General features: G+C 50.6%; 1 protein-coding gene across 1 annotated transcript; it reads right to left on the bottom strand.

Annotated features, from left to right (window-relative positions):
* Positions 1-5171: 5171 nt before the first annotated feature.
* Positions 5172-18722, bottom strand: PLAUR (plasminogen activator, urokinase receptor). The gene is made up of 7 exons (XM_008520069.2): positions 18498-18722; positions 16508-16618; positions 14933-15076; positions 9207-9359; positions 8503-8637; positions 6554-6700; positions 5172-5731 (listed from the first exon to the last, which is right to left on the bottom strand). Exons 1-7 carry the CDS (start codon positions 18565-18567, stop codon positions 5487-5489), a joined length of 1005 nt encoding a protein of 334 aa, XP_008518291.2. The 5' UTR covers positions 18568-18722; the 3' UTR covers positions 5172-5486.
* Positions 18723-19618: the final 896 nt, after the last annotated feature.

The raw sequence follows: 19618 nt of genomic DNA on the forward strand, positions 1-19618 counted from the left end.
CCGGGTTCAGGGAGCTTCTGGGTTGTGAGCGTGTACAGGTGCTGGGAGAGTGATGTACCCAGAGAGGGTGTGGAAGCTCCGGCCCCTGCCCGCATACCTTGCCCTATGCATCCCTCCCATCTGGATGTTCACCGGATCCTTTGTCATATCCTTTTATAATAAACCAATAAACGTACATTCCTGTCTTCCTGAGTTCTGTGAGCCACTCTAGTAAATTAATTGAACTTGCAGAGGGGGTCACGGGAACCCCTGATTTACAGCTGATCAGGCAGAAGCACAGGTGACAACCTGAACTTGGTGACTGTCATCTGAAGTGGGGAGTGGTCTTGTGGGACTGAGCCCTTCACCTGTGGAATTTGACGCTTTCTCCAGGTAGATAGGGGCAGAATTGAGTTAAATTGTAGAACACCCAGTTGGTGTCACAGAGAATTGCTTGGTGTGGGAAACCCCTCTACACACACATTTGGTGACCAGAAGTGTTGTGAGTGTGGTAGTAGTGTGAAAGGTAAGGAGACACACAGGAGAAAAATATAGTATGGAAGAACTAGGTTTTTCCCTGTACAGGAGGAAGATTGGGTATTTTTTTTTTCTAACACACATTTCCTCTCCCTTTGTTCCTGCCTAAGAGAACCCTGATTTTGTTCAGGCATCCACCTTTCTTTAATATTCAGATGATGTGCAGGAAGCCCAGCAGTGGGGTCTGAGTATACTTTGCCAAATAATGTGGTTCCATGGCCCCTTCCAGTAACTGCTGTAGGCATGGGTGTATGAAACAAGTCTGGTGAATAAAAAGTAAGTGCAAGTCAGTCTGGAAGTTTTGGGATAAGCTTTCTTTGTTTTAAAAAAGAGACCCAAGAAGAGATGGCCCTTTGTTATGGCCTGTGAATGTGGGTGTGATGCCTGGAACTGCAGCGGCCATCTTGAGGCCATGAGGTGGACAAGCCTGAATGGATCCTTTAGGACATAGTGGAAACATTGAATTAGTCAACTCAGGAACTGCCCTAACTCATGATCTCTCGTTCTGTGAGATAATCAATTTCCTCTTTGTTTCAACCATTTCGAGTTGGGTATTCCCTTGCTTACAGCCCTGGCCACCATATTGCCTGTGATTTGCATAGACTACATGGAGGCAGCCCTGCTTGCAGATTAAAGCACTCTAAGTGATAGTTTTCTTTTTCAGTTGCTCCCCCGTCCTCGTGGGAGGATCTCTTTCACACAGGTTATTTTCCCACCTCTGGCTGAGTGGGCTGCATACCGCAAGAACTGCAGGAGCAATGGATGCCTGTTTACAACCTGAACAACTGTATGTGGCGGCTTTGATGTGAACTTCCCTGGCTGTAGCAGAGGGGGCCATAGGCAGAGCCCTGACCCAATCTGGACCCCGTCAGAATCTGTCCGTTAAAATTTTAGAACAAGGGGACACAAGTAATTCTTGGTGAAGAGGATCAAGGCTGCCCCAAGGAGAGAAGCCCAAGGTGACCTGCCCTACATACCGATCTATATCATCCTCCGGGCAGCAGAGGACGTCCTGACCTGATCGGATCTGATTCTTATCTATAGCTATAGGACCACCCAATAACCAGACCCCACCTACGTTGATACCATTTTAATGACTTTTTAACATAATCTTTCCTCTGTCTTTTAAAGAGATAACTCACATACCTGTGCCTTAAATTTAGCCCTACCCTCAACCCATTGCAGCTCTTCACTGCCCCTGGGTCCTGTCCCCACGCCTGCAGCTTTTCACTGCCCACAGGTCCTGTCCCCAAGCCTGCAGCTCTTCACTGCCCATAGGCCCTGTCCCCATGCCTGCAGCTCTTACTGCTCGTGTGTCCTGTCCCCACGCCTGTGGCTCTTACTGCCCATGGGTCCTGTCTCCATGCCTGCAGCTCTTACTGCCCGTGTGTCCTGTCCCCATGCCTGTGGCTCTTACTGCCTGTGGGTCCTGTCCCCATGCTACTCCATGCTATTCTCTGAATAAAAGAGCACTACTGCGAGACCTTGAGAGTCCAAGAAATCTTTCTTTCTTTCCTCGGCTTGCTGAGCCTGCATCACTTGGTGCTTGACATTTCGAGGGCAGATTTGGTTACTCTGTGTGAAGCAGAAGAAGGTAGTCTGTGGAGAGACAGAGAGATAAAGTGGAAGACCACGAGGGAAACCATGCACTCAGAGAGAGACAGACAGACAGCCAGATTTTGCAAAAGGGAGACAACCTTGATTTCATACAGCTTTTCAGTTCTGTTTCTTGTCCCTGGTGAGGCCCGGAGACCTAGCTCCTGCTTGGATCCTAAACTTCCAATAATGTTGTCATTTTTGCTTGAGTCAGCTGAAACAGATTTTATTTCTTGCAACCAAGATCCCTGAACAAAAACTTGAGAGCCATTAAGGATGAGGTCCTGATCACAAGCTCTGGTGAAGAACATTATGAGAAATTTATCCCTAGCCTCAATTTCTTTTCTTTTCTTTTCTTTTGGAATCATACATTGTGTACTCTTTATCTATTTATTTATTTTGAGGAAGATTAGCCCTGAGCTAACATCTGCTGCCAATCCTCCTGTTTTTGCTGAGGAAGACTGGCCCTGAGCTAACATCCATGCCCATCTTCCTCTACTTTATATGTGGGACGTCTGCCACAGTATGGCTTGCCAAGTGGTGTCATGTCCGCACCTGGGATCCAAACCGGTGAACCCCAGGCCATCGAAGCGGAATGTGCGAACTTAACCGCTGTGCCACCGGGCTGGCTACTTCCTAGCCTCAATTTCTGCTGTAGGGCATCATGGGACATGTATTTCTATCCTCTGATCCCCACTGTAGGGCATCATGAGAGATGTAATCCTAGCCTCCCACCTCTGCCATAGAGTCTCCTGGGAGATGCAGTCCTAGCCTCAATTCCTGCTGTGAGGCATCATGGGAATTTATTCCCAGCCTCCAATCTCTGCTGTAGGGAATCATGGGTAAGGTGAAGCCATCCTTAATTTTAGTCAGAGGGCATCTCAGAAAACATCACCTTAGTTTCATCTCTGCTGTCGGGCATCGTGGCAGAGATAGTCCTAGCCCAGTTTTGGTTGTAAGATGTAGTCTTTTTTTCCTCCCCTCCCTCCTTTCTTGCTTCAACACCTGCTTTGCCCCAGGACTATTCGAGGTCCTAAGAATACAGTAGTGAGCAAATAAAAGACCTTGCCCTTGATGGAGGTTAGAGTGGCGAGAGTTAGCAAAAAAAAAGACTGTTCCCGTTAACCACTGCAGCGTAACAAAATGCCCCCAAACTCAGTGATGTGAAAACACAGCCATTGCATCTTATGATTCTGTGGGTCAGGAATTTGAGCAAGACACAACGGGATCAGTGCGTATCTACTCCACAATGGACGGGGGCCGGAATGGGCTGGCTTGAACAGCTGGAGATGGATGCAATGGTTCATCCAGGGCGATATATCTGAAACCTTGGTTCTGACTGTTGGCTGGTGGTGTGGGTAAATCGTGTCCCCTCAAAATATACGGTGAAGTCCTAACCCCCAGGATCTCTGAATGTGGGCTTATTGGGAAATAGGGTCTTTGCTGATGTGAGTAAGCTGAGGTCATACTGGATTAGGGTGGGCCCCCATAGCCAATGGCTGTGTCCTTCTAAGGAGAGAAAGAGGTTCAGAGATGCATAGCCACAGTCACAGAGAAGAAGGCCACGTGGCGACAGAGGCAGAGATGAGAGTGATGCAGCCTTTTTTTTTTTTTCTTTTTGAGGAAGATTAGCCCTGAGCTAACTACTGCCAATCCTCCTCTTTTTGCTGAGGAAGACTGGCCCTGAGCTAACATCCATGGCCATCTTCCTCTGCTTTACACATGGGACGCCTACCACAGCATGGCTTTTGCCAAGCGGTGCCATGTCCACACCCGGGATCCGAACCGGCCAACCCTGGGCCACTGAGAAGTGGAACGTGCGAACTTAACCACTCTGCCACCGGGTCGGCCCCTGATGCAGCCTTAAGCCAAGGAGCACCAAGGATTGTCAGCAACCCCTAGAAACCAGGAAGGATTCCTCCCCAGAGACATTTCGGACTTGTAGCATCCAGGGCTCTGAGAGAATACATTTTTATTGGGGAAGGCCCCTAGTTGGTATGTTTGTAGTAATTTATTACGTCAGCCCTACGAAACGAAAACAGCTGGCTTGCCTAGTTCTCCTGCGCATGACATCTGCTGGGGTGGCAATGTCCAGAGCAGGTCCCACTTGTCCGGCACCTGGGCTGAGACGGCTGGAACGTCTGGGGCTCTCTCTCCATATGGCATCCGTTCCTGAGTAGCTTGGGGGACCTCAGAGCATGGCAGTCTCAGTACAGGAGGACTTTTCCATGGCAGCTGGCGTCCTCAGGGCCAGACAGTTGCCAAAAGCCTGTTCCAAAAGAACATGGCACAGCGTAACTTCCACCACGTTCTATTGGTCAGAGAAGTCACAGAGCCACTCATGTTCAAGAGGTGGGGACACACCCCACCTCTTTAAGCTACCACCATGACAGTTGGTGATATGTGACTTGAGGAGGTCCTAAAAAAGAAACCCTGTCCCTCACCTGCCCCCAAATACCATGGAAGATGTCCCATCTTTTTCTTCATTAGCCGTAGGGCTTCATGGAGAGTGAAATTTTGTCTCTATGGGTTTCCCTCAGCGAACCATGAGAAACTTCAATGTTGAGCTCCAAGCGTGCCAATGAAACCGTAGTTCTGTCTTTTCCCCCATCAGTCTGAGGGCATCCTAGAGAATACAGCCCAGCCTTTATCTCCTGTCCCAGAGCATCAGGGGAAATGTAGTCCTGTCCTTATTCCTCACTGCAGTGCATGAAGGGAGTTCTGGCCATCACGTTATCTCCTATTCATCTCCCTGTCTCAGAATCCCTCAGGAAATGTAGACGTGCCTTCCTAGAACAACAAAGTGGTCTTGACATTTGGAGTTTGGGAGAAGAGACTGGAAGGTTCGTGCTTGGGTGAGAAAGTTGGAAGGTTGTATTTGGAGCCCAGAAATAGACGTGGAGGCAGCTTAGGGTGAAAGCCCATGTGGGACTGCTCGCAAGGCTGGGACCTTGAATGCCTGGCTCCTACAATGTGACCCCTAATTCCAGAAGCCCGTGGAAAGGTGCCCCCATTCACCATCCCAAAGACAGACACTATGGAGAAGAGCAGATCTGGCCTTGTTCAGTGGTACAAAAATCTTTATTCAAGTATAAAATATTAAATAAAACAAATATTCAAATATTAATTAATAATAACAACAGCGGCAATAACATTAATAAAAAGAGCTCTCTCGCTGGCCTGCAGCCTTTCTCCAACTTTTCTCCCCTGTTTCTCACAACTCTGCGAGATAGGTGTTTTGACAGCTGGAAAAACTGAGGCCCAGAGAGGGCAGCACACTGGCCTGAAGTCACACAGCAAGTCTGCAGGGCTGGGAGCTGAGGGAAGGGCAAAGGGGGCCCTTGGATCCAGCCAAGGCAGGGGGAGTGTGGAGTTCAGGTCCAGAGGAGAGTGCCTCCCCAGAGTCTGGCAGTCATAAGCAGGGTGACGGTGAGGCTGAAGTAGGCAGGGCCAGGCCGAGGGGCACCCCCCATGTGGGACTTGAATGCGTAGTTAGAGCCATTTCCGGGATGGCACGAGACGTTGACATGGGTCAGGCTGAAGGCCTCAGCCACGGGGAGGCTGTGGCACCATGAGGGAGTTGCACAGCCTCTTGCTGTGTAGCTTGAGTTCCCCCGGCCTGCGGAGAGAGAAAACTGGATGAGACTCCCGGCTCTTGGCCCTGGGCCTGGAGTTCTCACTGGGTGACACGCCCCCTTGTGGTGGGTGCCACTTGGAGCAAGTAGTAGTTCTAAGCGTGGTCCAGGGATCCCTGGAGGTCCCTCAGACCTTCCAGGGGATCTGTGAGGTCAAAATTAATCTCATAATAATGCTAAGATATCATTTGGCCTTTTAGCTTTCATAAGTGTACAATGGGGTTTTCCAGAAACCCCAGGACCAAGTCATGTTGCATCACACTGGATGCAGAAGCCGACATGAGGATCCAGCTGTCTTTTATTAAACCAGACATTAAAGAGATTTGCAGAGTTGTAGAACAATGCCCATCTTCTCATTAAATTTTTTCATTTTGGAAAATGTCATTTTTTCCCCTTAAAAATATCTTCACACGTCACAAGTTTTTAATTGTTATTTTTAAATGGATTAATAACACATCTTCAAAATTTTTTCAGCTTTAATTTCTAATGCAGTAAATATCTATAGATACAACTGACATAGACAGCAACTTTTAAGAGCATGAAGGAATTCTGAGACCAGAAATTTTGAGAACCCACGGGAATAGAGAGACTTCCCCAGGATGTCACAGAATAGAAACCAGTGATGCCCATAGGAAGTCCCACCCACTTATTGGAAGCCCCAAAAATATCCATTTCCTAGTGAACAAGTCCTAATTCCTTAGGACACTTTGCACCCTCATGAAGGAAGTCCAGCTTAGCTGGCAGCCAACCTCTTGCAAACCCCAGCCGCCCATAAGCACCTCTCCCAGCCTCCTGAAGGGCCTCACCTTTAGTGCCTGTGGCTTCCAGACATCGGTTCATGGGGCCTCGGCAGGCGATGAGGGAAGTGTCTTCAGAGGAACACCCGTGAGTGCTGTTCCCCTCACAGCTGTAACACTGGAGGCCGTTCAGCGGCAGGTTTTGCAGCTCCAGCACTTGGGAGAAGACAAGAAACCGGGGAAATTAGCACGAAGGGGGGGGGAGGGGATGGGGGGTGTCCTCTTTCCTTGCATTACCTCCAGGACTCCCAACTCTCAGCCTGAGATGTCATGGAGCCACCTTGTGGTCAGGCATTGGAACGGCACTCTCTTTTTGGGGGTTCTGTGGGGCCTGGGAGAGAAACGCCAGCTTCTGGCTCCCCATGAGCCCCCAGCCGACCAGGCACTGGGTAAGCAGCTGTGTAAGACGAAACAGGCCCTACCCTCACAGAACTTACCATTTAAAGCTAGGCTGTGCGATCTGGTAGCCAGTAAGCCACATGTGGTTGTTGACGTTTATGTTGAAATTAATCAATATTAAATAAAATTCAAAATTCAGTTCACGTTTCAAGGGCTCAATAGCCATATGTGGCAGTGGCTACCATATTGAACAGGACAGACATGGAACATTTCCATCAGTGTGGAAAGTTCTGTTGGGCAGTACTGGTTTATAGAGACAGAATAACACATAGGATCTAGATTCTATTGGAGGGGAGGGACAGGGAAAGTGTCCTTGAGGACGAGACTTTAATGCTAAGGAATGAGAAGTAGCCAGCCAGGTGAACTTTTAGGGGACACGTGTTCCTGGTGAAGGGTACTGCTGTTGAGGCTGGATGGTTGGAGGCAGTTGTAGAAAGAAACTGAATGAAGAAACTAAGGCAGACGGGTGCTGGATTACACAGGGCATAGTAGGGCCTTTGGATTTTATTCTAAGAGCATGCGGAAGTTGTCAAAGTGCCTAAGGAAGGAGAGTGACATGATCTGATTTACATTTTTAAGAAATGGCTCTCGCTGCTGCAGTGAACGTTGGCCTTAGGGTGACAGGAGGTGAAGCAGGGGGACCCTCCAGAGGGTGATCCTGCAACAATCTAGGCGAGAGGTCATGGTGGCTCGGACCAGCGCGGGGGCAGAGGAGGCGGGAGCAGTGGAAGGATTCAAGAGGATGTAGGAAGCATAAAGCATGGGTCTTGGTGAAGGTTTTGTGGAAACTGGTAAGAGAAACCTAAATAACCGGAGTGGGGAAGGTCTTCAGGGCGAGCTCCCACGCCCTATCACACGTGTCAGTTACACCAACCGGGAAGAGACGGTCAGCTGCATCTTCCTCCAGAAGTAAAACTTTACCATTGAAGGAAGATTTCTCTCCCCACCCAGCAGCAGCTCAGCCAATGAGAAGCGCTGCAGCTCAGCCAATGAGAAATGCCACAGCTCAGCCAATGAGAAACGCCACAGCTCAGCCAATGAGAAGTGCTGCAGCTCAGCCAATGAGAAGCGCTGCAGCTCAGCCAATGAGAAACGCCACAGCTCAGCCAATGAGAAACGCCACAGCTCAGCCAATGAGAAGTGCTGCAGCTCAGCCAATGAGAAGTGCTGCAGCTCAGCCAATGAGAAGCTGTTGCTGCCCTGAACTGTTACTTTCCCCCAATGGACTTTCCTTTAGGACAGCCCCTCCCTACTCCCCCTTTTTCTCTATAAAAGCCGCTCCCCTCCTTCATCTGCTGGATTTGCCTAGGCTTTGCCCTCCACACACATCCTGAGTTGTAATTCTTTTGGCTACTCCCAAATAAACTCATTTTGATGCTTTTCGAGTTAATAGTTTCATAACCTCATTGAAGTCTCACAAAATCCTTCTTTGAGGAAGGGCTTGATCTGTCCCTTTTTCAGAGGAAGAAACAGAGACCTAGAGAGGAGGGGTTTGCCTGTGAGCCAGTGCACCTCCCCGCCCTGATCGCGGGCCTCACGCTGGGTCCCCTGCCCCTTACCTGGGCCCTCATTGCATCTGGTGGTGTTGCAGCACCGCAGGAAGTGGAAGGTGTGGTTGTTGTGGAAGCCGGTGGGGCCTGGGCAGCCAGGAAGGGTGCCGCAGCCGCGGGTGTAGCGCTCATCGCCCGGACCCTCTGTGGCGGGCAGAGGAGAGAGGTCAGATTGTTGATGAGAGGCTGAGACTGGGGTTTGCCCACCACGGCAGTCACCTGACCATTCTCTGCTTCATTATAAGACCCTCATTTTATTTAGGGCAGCCATATATCTAGCCAAAGGATATTTCACATTTTGCAGCCTCCGTAGGGATAGTCGTGTGACTAAATTCTAGCCAATGTGATATGAGTAGAAAGGTTTTATGGGACTTCCAGAAAGGAGAACCCTTACAAAAGGGGAGGTGCCCCTTTTTTTGCCTCATCTTTTCCCCTTCCTCTTTCCCAGAACTTGGACATGAGCCCTGGAGCTCTGGCAGCCATCTTGGACTATGAGGCAATCTTGAGAATGATAGAAATGAGACGGCATCTGGGTTTCTAGTAACTGTGGAACTGTCCTAGTGACCCTGGACTTCCTATCACTGAACTTTTTCTGTGTGTGAGAACTAACTTTCTACCTTGCTTAAATCACTGCTATTTTGAGGTCATTGTTAAGTGCAACCTTGGGGAGAAGCAAAGGAGGGAGGAGGAATTCCTGGCAGGTTGGGGCTCACCTTCCAGGTTCTGGTGGGTGACCACCTCCACGCACTGTTCTCCAGGGTTGCGGCATTGCAGGCTCTTGTCCCAGCCTCTCTCACAGCTCAGGTCTGATGAGGCGCAGGAAGAACATTCGAGGTATCGGCTTCGGGGAAATACGGAAGCCCGGCCTGTTTGGGGAGGGGCAAGAGGGCGAGACTCCTTGGGGAGAGTCCTGGAGATCCAGCTCCCTTGAGGACTCAACATCAATTCCTCCTTCTGCCAGCCTTCAGCCAACCATCAAGCCCTGGCCATTCTGGATCTTTCTGGAATCCATCTTTGCCTTTCCAGCTCCATGACCAAGTCCAGCTTAGATCTCCTTTAATACCAGCTTCCTCCCTGGCCTTCTAGTTTACATTCTTGTCCCACCGCCCCCCCCCCCTCCCACCACCAGTGCATCCCCATAGGGCCATAGAAGGATGTTTCCCATACTCAAATCTGACCCTGCTTCTCCTCTGCTCAAAACCCCAGCATGGCTCCCCACTGCCCTTAGAATAAACCCCAAGATCCTCAGCATGGCATTCAAGGCCCATCAAAGACTGGGTCCTGGTCACCTCTCCTGCCTCATCTCCCTCCACCAGCCCCTCAGACTCTCCTCCGCACAACTTCCCACAGTCCCCGAAGATACATGCTGACTGGCGTCTGGGCCTTTTCGTGTGCTGTTGCCTTTGCCTAGAGCATTTTCCCTCGCACCCACTTTCCCTATCTCCTACTCATTCTTCAGGCATCATCTTCTCCAATTTCACCTCCTCCAAGAAGCCCCTCCAGACCTCCCAGGCTGGATCAGGTACCCCTTCTGGGCTCCCCAATCCCACTGCCACTCACTCTGGGTTGTCCCTGCCTGGTGACAGGTCTGTTTCCTTCATGGGACTCTGAGCCCCAGGAGGGTAGGGTCAGCATTGTCTTGGTCACTACTGTGTCTCAACGCCACCCAGCACAGGGTCAGGGCCAGAGAAGATATTCAATCAATATTTACTAAATGAATGAATTAATGAACAACTGCATGAAGCCTTTCTTTTGTTCCCTGTGGCAGCCAATCTCCAAGACGGCCCCCAATGATCCCTGCTTCCTAGTATTCATGCCCTTGTGTAGTCCTTTCCCATAAAGAATAGGGATGACTTGAGCCAGCCCTGATGATCTAGTGGTTGAAGTTTGGCCTGCTCTGCTTAGGTGCCCTGGGGTTCCGTTCCCGGGCTCAGAACCACACCACTCGTCTGTCAGTAGCCATGCTGTGGTGGCGTCTCACATAGAAGAACTAGAAGGACCTACAACTAGAATACACAACAATGTACTGGGGCTTTGGGAGGAAAAAAAAGAATAGGGTTGACCTGTGTAGCCAATAGGGTATTGTGGAAATATCGGGGTGTAACTTCTATGCTAGAGTGGAAAAGACATTGCAACTTCTTCCTGGCTCTGTCTTGAATCACTTGCTCTGCGGGGAGCCAGCTGCCGTGTTGTAAGGACACTCAAGCAGCCTCCATGGTGAGCTCCGTCTGGCGAGGAACTGAGGCCTTTGCCAAGGCCATGGAGTGGATCCTCCATGTGAGTGAAGTTATCTTGGAAGCTTTCAGCTGACTGCAGCCCAGGTGTCATCTTGACGCAACCTCATGAAAGAGCCAGAACCACCTAGCTAAGCCAATCCTGGATTCTTGACCCTCAGGAATGTCACGAAATAACGCATACTTATTTTTGTTTTAAGTTTTGGGACACTCTGTAAGGCAGCAATAGCTAATTAATAACAACCCAATTATGTCAGGGGTCGAAGCCTCGCTTGATTGATCTGTGTCAACTTTGCCTCTCACATGGACCTTCCAGGCCAAGCCAAGCGGAGGAGTTACTTTTCTCTGGATTCACCAGAGTCACTCACTGCTCTGCCCAGGCCTTGGCTCACACCATTCCCAAGCCTGGCACGCCCTCCTCTTCCTGACCCCAGATACCTGAGTCGAGTTTGGGCCAAGTCTTAGAGAAGTGAGAGGCTGTCCCGCCAAGGCTCTCAAACTGGCAGGCCAGTTGCTGTAATTAGGTGAATCATATTACATCAAAAGCCAAATCTTCAGCCACAAAGGAAAATAACTAAAAGGCCTACAACCCATGACTTCACACATGAACTTCCATGAAAATGAAAACGTGAATTGGCATCATTGCCAAGATAGCTGTCTCTTACCACCCATGGGTCTCCTTTGTGGACTCTTCTTCTTATGTCGCTCTTCTTCTTCTTTTTTTTTGAGGAAGATTAGCCCTGAGCTAACATCTGCTGCCAACCCTCGTCTTTTTGCCAAGGAAGACTGGCCCTTAGCTAACATCCGTGCCCATCTTCCTCCACTTTATATGTGGGACGCCTACCACAGCATGGCTTGCCAAGCGGTGCCATGTCCGCACCCAGGATCTGAACCGGCGAACCCCAGGCCTCTGAAGTGGAACATGCACACTTTACCACTGCACCACCAGGCCAGCCCCTGTTTCTGATTTCTATTAAGCACATCTGTTGAGTTCTTAATTTCAGTCATCGTACTACATTTCCTGTTTGACTCATTTTAAAAATGGATTCCAGATCTCTGCTAACATTTTTCCTTTCCTCTACTTTCTTGAATATATTAATCATAGCTGTTTTAAAGTTCCCTGTCTAATTACCCAAGTATCTGAATCATTATGAGTTTGTTTCTATTGTTGGATTTTTCTCTTGGCTTCCAGTCAATCGGTCTTTTTAATTTTCTTCAGGATACCTTGTAAATTTTGATTAGATGCCAGACATTATAGATGAAAATTTGTAAAGCCTCTAAATGATGTTATTTCTTCCAAAGAGGGTTAAGTTTTCTTCCTGAAGGCCAGATGTAGGGATTTTTAGGGCTAGTCTATTTCAGTTCTGCCCTTCCTCCTAGGGTGTGGTCTTAGCGGAAAGCTTGAGGGGGTCCAGACTTCTCTCCAACTTGGCAACTTCAGCCTCCCCAGCATCATATGCCCGCTGGAATCCTTGCTCAATTCTGTAGCTTCCCAGATACTATTTTCTGCTGAGCTTCTTGGCGTCTCACCCTACGCATGTACAGCTTGCCAATGACTTGAAGGAAATCTGTAGATTTGGGGACTCCCTTTTCTGTGGTTCCATGCATTCCAGGATCTCACCTCTCATTTTCCAGACACTCTGGCAGCCCCAGACGCCAACCTCTCTCTTCCCAGTCTAGCGATGATCTCTTTCTATTTTGGCTCTATTTCCTTTTCGCAACAGTGAACTGGAAAGTGCACTCGAGAAAAAAGCCAGCTTGTCTGTGGGACTCCACTCTTGTGCTTCCCTTATTTCGAAGACTGTAGCACTCAAGTTCCTCTCTTCATTTGTTCCTCTCCAGTAACTTCAAATGATTGTTTACAATTTGTCCAGCTTTTATAGCGGCCATTGGCAGGGGGGCTAGTCTGATACAAGCGACTCCACCGTGGCAAGAACTGCAAATCCACCTCCCACATCTAACCCATCACTAAGTCCTGCTCATCGACGTGCTAACCAGCTCTCAAATCCATCCACTTCTCTCCATCTGCAGGCTGACACTCTGGTCCAACCACCATCTTCTTCATCTGGACAACCTCACCCACCTCCGAGTTGGTCTCCCTTCCTCCACTCTCGCTTCCATCCAATCTCTCTTCCACTCTGAAGTTACAATAATTTGCTAAAAATACAAATCCGATCGTGACACTCTCTGCTTAAAACCCTTTCATGACTTCCCACTGTTCCCTGGATAACGTCTATACTCCTCACCCCAGCCCAGAAGACCCTGAGTAATACGATCCTACCAATTGCACCAGCTCCTCTCGCCCCACTTTTCCCTTCCTCCAGCCATACTACTTTCATTCACCCCTGGGCCTTTGTATCTGTTGCTCCCTCTGTCTGGAAAACCCTTTCCACTGTCTTTTTAAGTCTGACTCCTACTCATCCCTCAAGATCCAGCTTAGCTGCCACTTCCTGTGGGAAACCTTCCCAGACCTGATTCAAGTTTCCCCTCTAGGGTCTCACAGCCCCACTCTTCACTCTCCCAGCCCTGATCGCTCTGGCCTCTGTTTCCTCCATCTCGGCCCTGACCATTCTAGACTGGGCCTCCCCATTACAGCTCGGACCCCCCTGGTCTCTGTTTCCCCTCTCATGGTCCTGACCCTCTACCTGTGCTCCCCCATCCTGGCTCTGACTGATCTGGGCAATGACGGTCCGGTGATGGGTCTGTCACCTCCCCACTGGACTCCACGGGGGCAGGGTCCAAGGCTGTCCTGGTCACTGCCGTGTCCCAGTATCACGTAAGTACAGGATGTGGTTTAACCAACTATTCTAGTCACCACAAGCAGGGTAAGATGGCATAGAAATGGGGCTGATATAGGCATATGAGTTATTAAATAACTGAATTGACTCCCTGGTGGACCTCTGACCCCTCCCAACTCTCCCTATAGAACCCTCACGTCCCCAAGATCCGTCCGCTAAAGAGGTAACGCCAGGCCCAGCAGGGGCCTCCAGAGGTCTGTTCTGATTGATCAATGCCTTCAGCACTGATCGATAGTGTTAAATATTTTGAATTTTATCTCTTATTGGAAGCATTACTTAGACTCAGTTATTAGTGCTTTCCTTAAGCACATCTAACGGAGAAGGGAAGCCAGCGTCCTCTCTCTTGTCACTTCTTTGAAAATAAGCATCTGATTCAGTTCCCGCCAACAGATGAATGAGGTCAGGATGGATGACGATCAGGCAGAAGCAGGAGGGGCGAAGAACCAGAAAAACCCAGTGCGAACGCAGGTGCTCTGCTTCCTGACGTCATTGTGACTAGACCAGCCTGAACCAGTTTCCTTCCTCACCAGAAAGAGGAATCTCTGCCCGATCATGCAACATGGGTCCATTCCTTCCCCACCCTTCATCTCTGGGGGGAACTCAGGGAATAGGAGTCTTTCTAAGTCTTTTTCTTAAAATGACCAGATCCTAAAGCCGTGAAACTCAACCAAAGGGCTTATGGAAGTGTCTTCACATTCTTTTTCACTGCCCAACTCAAGAACCGTCTCTTCTAGAACTTCCCAAGCCCACTGCAGCCTGTCTGGTCCCCTCCTCTTTTGTCTTCCCTTAAGAACTTTGAGTCTCTGGTGTCTCTGATCTTTGTATCTTGGTCCCTTACCACCTATTGCCTGAACCACCTCCTACCCCATGGGAAAAATGAGATGGCAAAGCATCAGCGAGATTCCTCCTCTAGCTCTCAAGCAGGCGTATGCGAGTGTAGCTTCTCAAGGGCAGGCGTTGCATCTTATACATAACAACCATACAACTTATACATAACAACCAATATAAAAACAAACACACGTACGGGATGGAATAGGGTTAGGGATGGGGATGAACTTGTAGTTCGGGGCGGGACTGGGGACAGTTTGAGATAAGATGGGGTTGATTTGGGCGTGGTTTATAGATGTGTTCCGAATGAGGATGGGTTTGAGTTGGAGGGTGTTGGGGGTAAATGAAGTTGGGGATAGGATTGGAGGTGAGGCTGAGTTGGGGCTGGGGATGAGGATGGGGCGGGGCTGGAGATGTGTTTGGGATAAGAAAGGGTTTGAGTTGGGGTAGGTCCCGGGATAAGCTATGGAGTTGGGGTTGGCACGGCATAGGACTGGGGATAAAACTGGGATGATGATGATGATGAGGGTGAGTTGAGGATGGTCTGGGGTTGGGCATGGCGAGGGCTGCCCTACTCACCACGGTGGGGCTTGTTGCACAAGTCTGAGCCACACACGGTCTCTGTGAGGGTGATGACCTGCATGCCTATTCGATAGCTCATGGTCCTGTTGGTCTTCTCGGGGTGGGTACAGCCTCTCTCCACCACCTCCAGCTCCTCGCCTCCTGTGAGGAATGGTTCTTGGTAACTCCAGAGGCTCCCCTGGGCCCAACCAGCCTCTAACGTTCTTGATCTTAAGCTCACCCACTCCCAGGCTGATCCCTGCCTTCCCTCTTGTTTGGGTCCAACTATCTTTTCTAAAATTATCCTCCCTTCCCCCATCTGCCCTCACAAGGAGCCTACTCTCTCTTAGTGACAACACCATCACTGGGACCTTCTGGATCCATGTACCCCCTCCCTCCCGGATTAGTGATTTTAGCAGGAAGATGACTCTGATAGAAATTTTTAAAGGAAAATCCTTCAAGTTTACCAAAAAGTATAATAGAATGATATAACAAATACTGTGTATTCATCACCCAACTTTATAAAATATTAGCATTTAGCTATATTTGTTTCAGATGTTTTTCTAAACTAAATTGAAAAGATACAGTTAAAAACCTCCTGCTCACCGCCCCTCCCCCGCCCCACCTAATCTTACTCCCCTTATACAACGTCCAAAGGTAAACACTGGTGTAGGTAATTCCCACACTATGTATGCATAACAATATACACCATTGTTTATTTGTATATTTATTGTATATTGTATATTTATTAGTGATCGTATATTGTTATACACTATTTATTTTAAAAGATATCATTCTCCGCAACCTGCTTTTTTTCTCTCAACCTTATGTTTTTGAGATGTATCCACGTTAATGCCTGCAACTCTAGCTCCTTCATTTAAACTGCTGTGGAACATTCCATCCCGATTACACCATAATGTTTCTCCTCTGCTGAAGACTGACTTTAGGTTGTTTCCAATTTGCCATATCACAAATATTACCGCTAAGAACATTCTTATACATGTGTTCCCGGGCACATGTGACCAAAGTCCTTTGGGGTTTCTGTATTCCTAGGAGTTGAACTGCTGTCTGCAGGGTATGCTAATCTTTTTTTTTTTTGAGGAAGATTAGCTCTGAGCTAACATCTGCTGCCAACCCTCCTCTTTTTGCTGAGGAAGACTGGCCCTGAGCTAACATCCATGCCCATCTTCCTCTACTTTATACATGGGACGCCTACCACAGCATGGCTTTTGCCAAGCGGTGCCATGTCTGCAGCCAGGATCCAACCGGTGAACCCCGGCCGCCAAGAAGCGGAACGTGCAAACTTAACCGCTGCGCCACCGGCCTGGCCCCATGGGTATGCTAATCTTTATCCGCACTAGATATTGCCGAATCACTCTGTCCGTTGGGTGCACCAATTTGCCCCCTAAAAGCAGGGTCTGCAGCTCCACATTCTCATTGACCCCAGGATAGTCAGATTTTTAAGCGCTTGTCCATCTGGTGGCCTCGAACCAGGGTCTCCTGGTCTTTTTCACTTGGATTTCCCTGATTACTGGTGAGATAAGGTTCCTTGGTCCCTCCATTTTCCTGTCGCGCTGGAGCTGGGGAGCTCACCTTCCCATATGCGCAGGACGGTGGTCCTGCAGAGGTTCTGGCGGAGGGCACACTCTTCCACCTGGCATTTCCCGGTCTTCTCACACTGCATGCACCGCAGGCCCCAGGAGGCTGGGGGGAGAGGGAGGAGAGAAGAGGAGAGGTGGTTATCGCTCCGTGCCAGGATCCCCCTCTGGCCCCCTCATGTTCCAATACTAGGACCAAGTCTCCAGGCCCCGTGCCCTCAGGTTCGTGCTCCACGTTCTGCCAGCCCCCGGGCTCCACGCTGGTCTATCTCTAGCCCCACGTTCTATCTCCGCCCACCAGTCCTTTCCAGAAGTCTTGCCCTCGCTCGTCTTGCCTTCAATTCTGTCCGCGCCGCGCCTATCCTGAAAGTCCTAGCCCACCCCCTCTGTCGATCCCACCTTGGTCCGGAAACCCACACCGCCCGCCCGCGGTCTATTCCTCCTGCAAGCTCTCCTTTATCCTCCCTGACTCCAGTGGATCTTTACGTTCTGCCCCGGACCCCAGTGCCCCCCAATTAACTATCTCCCACAGGTTCTACCCCCTCCGCAGCATCTCCCCAGCGTCCTCTCCCCGCGCATCAGTCCATTCGAAGTTCTAAGCCCGCCCTCCAGTGGGCGGGTGCTGTAACCCGGACTGCCGCAGACCCTCCCCGATGTCCTAGCCCCTCCCACCAACTCTTCCTAGAGGCTCTAGCCCCGCCTGCCACATCTTTCCCGAGGTTCTAGCCCCGCCCACTAGCCCTCCCTGAGGTTCTCTCCCCGCCCACCTCGCCGCTCTAGCCCCGCCCACCAGCCCCTCCTCGCCGCTCTAGCCCCGCCCACCAGCCCCTCCTCGCCGCTCTAGCCCCGCCCGCCAGCGCCTCCTCGCCGCTCTAGCCCCTCCCACCAGCGCCTCCTCGCCGCTCTAGCCCCGCCCGCCAGCCCCTCCTCCCCGCTCTAGCCCCGCCCGCCAGCGCCTCCTCGCCGCTCTAGCCCCTCCCACCAGCGCCTCCTCGCCGCTCTAGCCCCGCCCGCCAGCCCCTCCTCCCCGCTCTAGCCCCTCCCACCAGCGCCTCCTCGCCGCTCTAGCCCCGCCCGCCAGCCCCTCCTCCCCGCTCTAGCCCCGCCCGCCAGCGCCTCCCCGAGGCCATTGCTCCACCCACTGGCCCCGCCCATGGCCTGGCCCCGCCCCCAGGCTCCCTGGCAGTCCCTGCCCCGCCGCGAGTTCATAGTCCTGCAGGGCCATTACTCACCCCGGCCTCCAGCGGTCCGCAGAGCTTTCCGGGTTATTCATTGCCGAACCACCTCCCAACCCCAGCCCCCGCTCTCGCCCCACCCTGACTCAGTTCCTTCTCAGTTTCCTCTCGTTTCCCTACCCTTTCCCTACATTCTCCGGAAAAAGGAGGTGAGAGGGTTACGGCTAGTGGGTAGTGAAAGGGAAGGGTCCTCTGGGGACGAGCCCTGGGTCCCCAGCCCCTGGCTCTGCCATGCTTGGCCTGATTCTCTTTCCAACTTGTGTAAAATGAGGCGCTGTCCTTCTGTCTTTCAAGCGGGAGAAGGGGGAATCCGACAGACTGGAGGGACGCCCTCGCGGGGTCAGAATCCCACTTCTTCAAGGACTGGCTGTGTGACCTCGGACCAGTTACTTAGCTTCTCTGTGCCTCAGTTTCCTTCTCTGTGAAAGGGGGTTAAAATAGTCCTGCCCACCCAGTTTGAAATTGCAAGAAGGAGCTTAGAAAAGCGCTGGGAATAAAGAGCGCACTCTCTAAAGGGGAACTGTTGTCAAATGCTTTCGCTCAGCTAATATTTCCTGAGCACCTACCGTGTGCCAGCTGCTGTGCCGCGTGGGGCTGGAGAGACCAGGAGGATTACTATCGGAGCCGGGGAGCTGGGGACCGAGCCTTCCTCCTGCACCTCATCAGCCTCTGAGCCCCCCTCCGCTGCCCTCCCCGTTTCCCGGTCAGCAGACCCGCTTCCCGGCGCAGGTCCGGGCGCCCAACCCTTACCTGGAATGTAGGTCTGAACCAGCAGAAGCAGCAGCAGCAGCAGCAGCGGCGGCGGCAGCGGGCGGCCCATGTCTGCAGCGCTCCTGTCCGAGGCCTCCCTGACCCTCTCAGGCTGGCCCGGGGAAGGAGACAGTTTTGTGGCCCCGGGGGCTCCTCCCAGAGGGTTTGCGAAAGAGCGAGTCACCCTCAGACGCGTGGGCGCCTCCCCCGCCTCCCCCACGTCACCTCCCTGCTCCAAAACTTCCTTTACCTGGGCGTGGCCAGCCGGGAGGAGGGGGCTCGCTCCGCTCTGACTCAACGTGGCTGTGGTCACAGCTCTTGTCCCCAGACTGCTGGGGTCCCAACTCCAGTTTTCTCTCTTCCTGCTCTGGGACCCCAGCCCTCCGATGAAAACTCCTCCCAATGGGAAATTCGTGGCTGATTGTTAGAGAATGTTAGGGTTATTGTTAGTTTTGTTCGGAGGGATAAGGGGATTGTGGTTAGGTGGGAAAGTGTCTATCATCCAGAGATGCACGCTGAAATATTTGGGGGTGAAATCATTTAGGATCTCTAACTTGCCTTAAAACGCACCAGCCAAAAAGCTGTTATGACGATGGTTTTGTGGTTCTGTGGAAAAAATCATTATTTTTTACAGATGCTCACTGAAATATTTAGAAGAGAATGTCCCTGATGTCTGCATTTACTTGAAAATGCTTTAGGAAAAAAGAAAGGCAAAAGAGCAAAGTATTTGTATTAATTATATCAAGATAGCTTAGATATATGCCATTCTGTTTTCTTTTCTATGTGTTTGTAAAGGTTCCTAATAAGTTTTTTTAAAAAAGTCAAATCAAATGCAAAAGATAAGATACTCTCTCCATTTCAGGATACTTCTCACCAATCAGAGCAAATGCTGGTGACAGGCCCGAGACAGTCGCTGGCCCACAGGGAGGGCTCAACAAATTCCCTCAACATTTACAGAAGACCTAACTTGTCTCGGGCACTGGTCCAGGAGCTGGGGACACACAGGAAAGTAAAGAAAGTCCCTGACCTTGTGACAGTGGGGAGTAAATATGTTTTATCCAATAAATTGCTGTCGGGCAGTGATAAGTAAAATGGAGAAAAACAAACCTGGCAGGAGGTAC

The sequence above is a fragment of the Equus przewalskii genome, chromosome 9 (genome assembly GCF_037783145.1).
Source record: "Equus przewalskii isolate Varuska chromosome 9, EquPr2, whole genome shotgun sequence".
Classification (NCBI taxonomy): domain Eukaryota; kingdom Metazoa; phylum Chordata; class Mammalia; order Perissodactyla; family Equidae; genus Equus; species Equus przewalskii.